Source organism: Trichosurus vulpecula, chromosome 4 (genome assembly GCF_011100635.1).
Source record: "Trichosurus vulpecula isolate mTriVul1 chromosome 4, mTriVul1.pri, whole genome shotgun sequence".
NCBI classification, from domain to species: Eukaryota; Metazoa; Chordata; class Mammalia; order Diprotodontia; family Phalangeridae; genus Trichosurus; species Trichosurus vulpecula.
This window is the reverse complement of record NC_050576.1, coordinates 107,075,891-107,082,591: the sequence shown is the minus strand read 5'-3', so window position 1 is coordinate 107,082,591 and position 6,701 is coordinate 107,075,891. Positions and strand designations below refer to the sequence as shown.

The 6,701-nt window shown below is 46.7% G+C and overlaps 1 protein-coding gene across 1 annotated transcript in view; it reads right to left on the bottom strand.

Annotated features, from left to right (window-relative positions):
- Positions 1–3,948: 3,948 nt before the first annotated feature.
- CDK18 (cyclin dependent kinase 18) overlaps positions 3,949–6,701 on the bottom strand; it is a 49,516-nt gene continuing 46,763 nt past the window's right edge. Inside the window, exon 16 of the mRNA XM_036756811.1 lies at positions 3,949–6,135. Within this exon, the coding sequence (XP_036612706.1) occupies positions 6,101–6,135 (35 nt within the window). The 3' untranslated portion in view covers positions 3,949–6,100. The remainder of the gene's footprint in view (positions 6,136–6,701) is intronic.

The window sequence follows — 6,701 nt, the reverse complement described above, 5'->3', positions numbered from 1 at the left end:
CCACTTCCTCTCCTCTCACTCTTCTTAGCTCTGTGCCGTGTGGCTTCCAACCTCATCCTTCAATTGAAACTGCTCTCTCCAGTTACCAATGACTCCTTAATTGCCAAACTTAATGGCCTTTTCTTGATCCTCATCCTTCTTGACCTCTCTGCAGCCTTTGAAACTGTTGTTTATTCTTCTTGATAGTTACTTCTCTAGATTTCCTTAAGCTCTCCATTAGACTGTGTGCTATTTGAGGACAGATACTGGCCCCCCTTTCTTTGTATCCCCAGAATGCTTGGGACATAGTTGATGTTTAATAAATGCTTAATTGACCTAATGGTCGAATGATTTGACTCAGGGGTCTTGGCTTGGTCCTGTGTTAATAGTTTTACCAGTAACTTGGATAAGGGCATAGATGGCAGTCCTTTCAGATTTGCAGTTGATAGCCAACGCTTTCGAAGATGGTGGCCGGAAAGCAGTGACTTGCTTAAGCTCCCCCCCTCCCAGGTCTCTCCAAACACCTATAAAAATGGCTCTGAACAAATTCTAGAGCTGCAGAACCCATAAAATAGCAGAGGGAAGCAGGGCTCCAGCCCAGGACAGCCTGGATGGTTGCTGGGAAGGGTCTATTGCACGGAGCTGGGAGTGGAGCAGAGCAGAGCCCAGCGTGGGCCATGCCAGGACCATCCAGACCAGGAGCCGGGCAGAACAGGTGTAGTGCCCTGAATCAGTGAGCTGTGGCAGTTACCAGACTTCTCAACCCACAAACACCAAAGACAACAGAGAAGGTTAGTGGGAAAAGCTGCTGGGACAGAGTAAAAGGAGTTCGTGGTGGGCCACCACCCCGGGGGGCAGCAGAGTTGGTGCAGTTCTGAGGCTGCTTACAGAGCTACAGCTGCAGTTGCCTCCAGCCCCAGGCCCACCTGGTGGGAGGAATTAAGCTGCAGATTAGAGTAGGAGTGCAGAGCCTGCTTTGCCCAGCCTGAATCTGGGTTGCAATCCTGGTTGGTGGTTCTTGGGGGAGAAGGAACGCTGGTGTGGAAGAGCTTACCATGTAGAAGTAGCTCTGAAAATAGCAGCACAGTCCCTCAAGCTTGGGGCAAAGTACTCTCTACTCTACATGCAGTCCTACCCTGACAAAAAACTCAAGGGTCAAGTAGTTGGCTGGGAACATGAACAGGCAGCGAAAACAGTTTCAGATTCATACTCAGACTTTGGAATTTTTTTTTTTGGTGACAAAGAAGATCAAAACATACAGCCAGAAGAAGTCAACAAAGTCAAAGAGCCTACATCAAAAGCCTCCAAGAAAAATATGAATTGGTCTCAAGCCATGGAAGAGCTCAAAAAGGAATTGGAAAAGCAAGTAAGAGAAGTAGAGGAAAAATTGGGAAGAGAAATGAGAGTGATGCGAGAAAATCATGAAAAACAAGTCAATCATTTGCTAAAGGAGACCCCAAAAAATAGTGAAGAAAAAGATAGCCAGTGATCTTAATGACAGGATCACAATTCAAAATGATATTGACTTTGGGCTAAATCTAACAAACTGAAATTTTTAAATCTTGCATTTTTTAAAAAATCAGTTTCTCACAATAGTGTAGAGGCATGGCTAGACATCACAACTGCAAACTCAGTATGACTCAGTGATGTGTAATGGTAGTGAAGAAGGCTAATTCGTTGTTGGGCTCCATTGAGATGTGGTTTCCAGGGCTAGGGAGATAATAGCCTATACACTTCCTTGGTCATAACCATATCTATATTGTGTTCAGTTCTTGTTTTCATGTTTTAGGAAAGACTCTTGGATGAACTAGAGTGCATACAAAGGAGGGCAATGAAGTCTGGGAAGGGCCTCAAGTTCATGCCATTTGAAGATCATAGGAAGACATTTGTCATTTTCTTTTTTTTTTTTTATCAACAGCCAATCTACTAGATGTGTGGTGGTATCTCAGAATTGTTGTAATTTGCATTTCTCTAGTGATTTAGGGCATTTTTTTCATGTGGACATCGATAACTTAGATTTCTTCCTCTGAAAACCATTTATTAACTGGGGAATGACTCATTCTTATAAATTTGATTCAGTTCCCTATATATCTTAGAAATGAGACCTTTGGGGCAGCAAGGTGGCACAGTGAGTAGAGCACTGGCCCTGGAGTCAGGAGGACCTGAGTTCAAATCTGGCCTCAGACACTTGACACATTTACTAGCTGTGTGACCTTGGGCAAGTCACTTAACCCCAATTGCCCTGCCTTCCCCCCTGCAAAAAAAAATGAGACCTTTATCAGGAAAAACTTGCCACAAAGGTTTTCCACCCAATTTCCTGCTTCTCTTCTAATTCAGGTGCATTGATTTTGTTTATGCAGTTTTAAAAATCTTATGTAACCAAAATGGTCCCTTTTACCTCCTGTGAACCTGTCTCTTGTTTGGTTTTAATTCTTCTGACTGGGGACATTCCTAATTGAGAAGACATAGCAAAGACTTGATAACTATTTCCAAATATTTGAATAAGCCATAAAACCTGGAAGAGAGATTAATATTGTTCTGCTTAGCCCCAGAAGGAATAATTAGTAACAATGGGTGGAAACCACAAAGATACAAATTTAGAACTTTTGCAAGGGGGAAAAAACCAACAAACCTACTTGTGAGTAATTATAGAATTACCCAAAGGCGGAATGGGCTGCCTCAGGAAGTGGGGTATTTCCCCTTCACTAGAGCCCTTCAAACCAAAGCTGGAACCCTTGGAGAGGGGATCTTTGGTCAGGTAAGGGTTGGACTAGATGACCTCAGAGCTCCCGTGACTACGTAATACCTCCTCTGCTTCCAGGCTCTTCCTTCTTCATCCTCTCCTTCTACACCTGGCAAGTGACTTTCCTAAGGTGTGACCATCTCAACCACCTTGGCTTAAAAACATTCCATGGCTATCTCTCCTTGGATAAACTACAATGTCTTTTGCTTGGCTTATGAGGCTCCATACCTGGCTTTAGCTCCCTTTCTAGCTTCGTTTCACATCACCCTCACCTCCTTCTCGGTGATGTTCTGGCCAAACTGTACTCATTTCCCAAACTAAACATTCCATTTATTACCTCTGGGTTTTTGCTTAGTCAAACAGTTTCCTCCTTCTTCCCCCAACTCCTTCCCTCAGAATTCTCATCTACCAATGAGAGAGCATTAGGGCAGTGGAAAGAACACTGGGTTTGGAGCCAGGGACTTTCAGTTCAAATTCCAGTTCTGCCATTTAATACCTTCATGACCTCAGGCAAGTTATTCTTTAGGTCAAAAGTTCCCTATCTGTAAGATGAAGGGGTTGGGTGAGGTGACCTCTAAAGTACCTTCTAGCTCTGATCCTTCAAAGTTCAGTGGGGGCGTCACATCTCTTCAGTTATTCATGTTCTGTCATCTCACATCCCCCTATATTTATGTGTTCTTTTTTCCTGCATAGAATGTAAGCTCTATGAAGGCACTGTTTAATTTTTGTCCTATCCCCAGTACCTAGTAGACAGCCCTGTACATAGTAGAAACTTAATAAACATTTGTTCAGAGACTATAGGTAAACAGAGAAGTGAATACCAGATATCTGGAGGAAAGAGAGGCATTATGGTATAATGGAAGGAGTATTGGGTTCTGGTGTCTTGAGGACCTGGGTTCAAATCCCACCTCTGACACTTATGACCTGTATGATTGTGGGTAAATCATTTAACCTCCCCTGGGTGCCATTTTCCTCAGCTGTAAAATGAAGGGGTTAGCTCAAACGACCTCTTAGGTCTTCTCTGACCCACTCTCCCTAGTATCATAAGCTATTTGTGTGCTATGTCTCCCCTCCCCCATTAGACTGTAAGTTCACTGTAGGTCCAGGGCCTGTCCTAACCCAATCCTTACTCATAATTGCTACTGACTGAATGGCCTTCATACAATGAGCAGTGACCCAGAACCTACTGCTTCTTGCCTTCTGGTTTCCCAAACCATCACACCCAGTTCAGACTTGATGATTTATTTCTGGCCCTTTGCTTGGTTGCATTCATAATACATCAGGTCAAGGTGTCAGGGAACAAAAATCAAACTCTTTCTTCATTAAAGTAAAAAAAGATAATAATGCCAGCATAGACCCTGACACCCACCCACGCTCCTCACACACTTGCATACCTTTCCCCTTTCTTTGGAATCAACCTGTTAAAAAATCACCTCGTCTTCAAGGGATCATTAGCTTCTTTTTGTACAAGATGAGTTAAATAGATTATCTGTCTTTGCACTGAGTCACAGGAGACAGGACGTTCACAGTACAGTTCGGGGGGGAGGGGGGAGGGGTAGCCCCCAGGTCCTCTCTCTGGGGGGAAGCAAGGCAGGAGAAACATGGCTCAAAGGAGTTGGTCCTTTGGTGGAGCAGGGGGTTGGTGATGGGAATTCAAGGACATGGAGGGTGGTTCTCAAAACCTCATGAGGCATAGAAGTGGGATGACATAAAGTATGTCCCTGGAATTAGGGATACAGAGAATGAAAGACTTAGACTAGGGAATTGGGGTGGGGGAGAGGAGGATAACGCATCCCTGGCACAAGGTCTATCTACCCCTTCTAGTGTTCGAAGTTTAGGCTGCTCTTGGGGGGACATAATTGACTTTAGTGGCTGGGAGGTGTTGGAAGGAAGATGCAGGACCCCTTCATAGAGACTAGGTCAGGGAAATCCTTCTCCTTCCCATGACTCTGGCTTTCACAGTGGCCCTGTAACTGTTCCCTGCACATGATCATCCCCTGGGGCAGACTTCTACACTGAAGATGGTCAGGGGCTTAAACACAGCACCACACCCAGAGTTGGCTTGGTGCTATGGCCAGGTGGAGCAAGACCAAGATATTGCAGGATAGAAGGAGCTAATGAGGGGTGATGGCCAACAAGGGACCCTGGCTCCAAAGGACACAGAGACCAGGATTAACCCGGTTTCTTCCTACCCTGACCCCTGTCAGCAGACATGGGGTAGGGGGCAGGTAGGATCAGATACTCATATTCTGATGCTGAATATAGGTAGGGCTGTTGAGAAAGGAAGGTGAAGGATGGCCCACAGGGGACAGGGTCAGTGGAAGAAGAAGATTTCCTGGGAACAAAAAGCTCTCTCCCATCCTTCAGTTTAAGGAAGTTCCATTCAAACTGAGTGGGGCTAGGGTGGAATGGGCAGGAAGAAAATGGGCACCACCAGGCCAGCCTCTTGCTATATTTGGTATTAGAGGGAGGTGCCATCCAGTGGAGGCCACTGGGCACTATAACCATTCAGGGTAACAGGGCTACCAGAAGTGGGGGAAGCAAATAGCCTTGGAGACAGAGCTAACAGAGCCCAGTGTGGAAGGGGGAGATGGGGCAGGGAGGACAAGGGATTTAGGGATGTCCAGGCACTGAAACCCTCATGTCATGGCTAGGGGTACCAGCTTCCCTGCCCCAGGCTGGAGAGAGAAGCTGGTGGGGGTTAGGGAATGAGGACCTTTGGCACAGAGACAAGTGCCCAGGATTTTGAGGTCCTGGGGAGATCAGAACATCCCTTTCTCTAACTGTAGGGGGATAAAAAAAACAAAGCTGTCAGGGATTAAGGGAAGCTATTCCGTGCCTCCCACAGAGGTTGGCAAGGAAGGTGCCAATGAGCCAGCAGGGGTGTGCATACACTTGGCCCTACCTACACATCAGGGGTATCAGCCCAAATCTGCCTGGTCAGAGAGGCTTTGTGCAGAGGAGCCTCCAACCCAGGACAGATGGGAAATAGGGGCCAGCCAGTGCTTCAGTTGAGATGTTCCATCCTCCCCCAGCCTGAGCACAGATGGAAGGATCCTGGCACATCCTCTCTTGTCTCTTTTCCTAGCTTGGCCTGTCAGGCTGGAGCTTGGGTTACCCACCTTTAAGACAGCCTTACAAACCACTGTGCTCAAGCCCCAGGAGCTGGGGGTGGAGCCAGGGCTCAGAGCCCCCAAGAGAGGTTTTTTGAAAGAAGGGGAGGGGGACACACCAGCAGCCAACAGGGCTAATGGACTTCCCTCCCATCCCGCTGGGGCCCCCAATCCTCTCTAGGTCCCCAACCCCAGCCTTGGACAGTTGTGCTGGGTGTGTCTCATCACTTTCATGGCCTGTGGTGTGGGGATGGGGACAACTAACTCAGAAGATGCTCTGCCTTCGGTTCTTCCCACGGCCTGAAAGACAGAACAGGGGAGAGAAACAGAAGGTGAAATCAGCAAGGAACCTGGATTCAGAAAAATGAAAACTTACTTCTCAGAATGAGAACTAGACCCTGGGATAAGTGGTATTGACAGCAAATTGGACCTTTGTTAGTGAAGCAATTTAATGAAGGAGGGGAAGGGAAGATAATTTGCTCTAGGACTACCCAAGGGCATTGACCTCTCTGGAAGGCTTAGGGGATCAAACTACCAAGAAGATCTCAGGATCAAGTGATCTCCTCCAAAGGCGGTCTCCCAACCCAGCAATCCAGAGGGGCTCCCGCGTGTACTGACACAGGTGTCTATTGCATCCTTGTCAGACAGGATCGGATTGGGAGCCCTAAAGTGTGGGGCTCACTGTTGGGGGAGGAGAGCTCAACCTAGTGTGTAGCACAAAGAGAAACTGAGGAAAGGATGAGCATGTGGAAAGAAAGGAAGGAGTTGGGAAATGAGATGAGGGAAACCAACCTAATCCCTTTTAATCTTGGACATGCTACTGTTTAGGGGACTCTGTGAATCACCATTAGATGGATGTGGCCCTA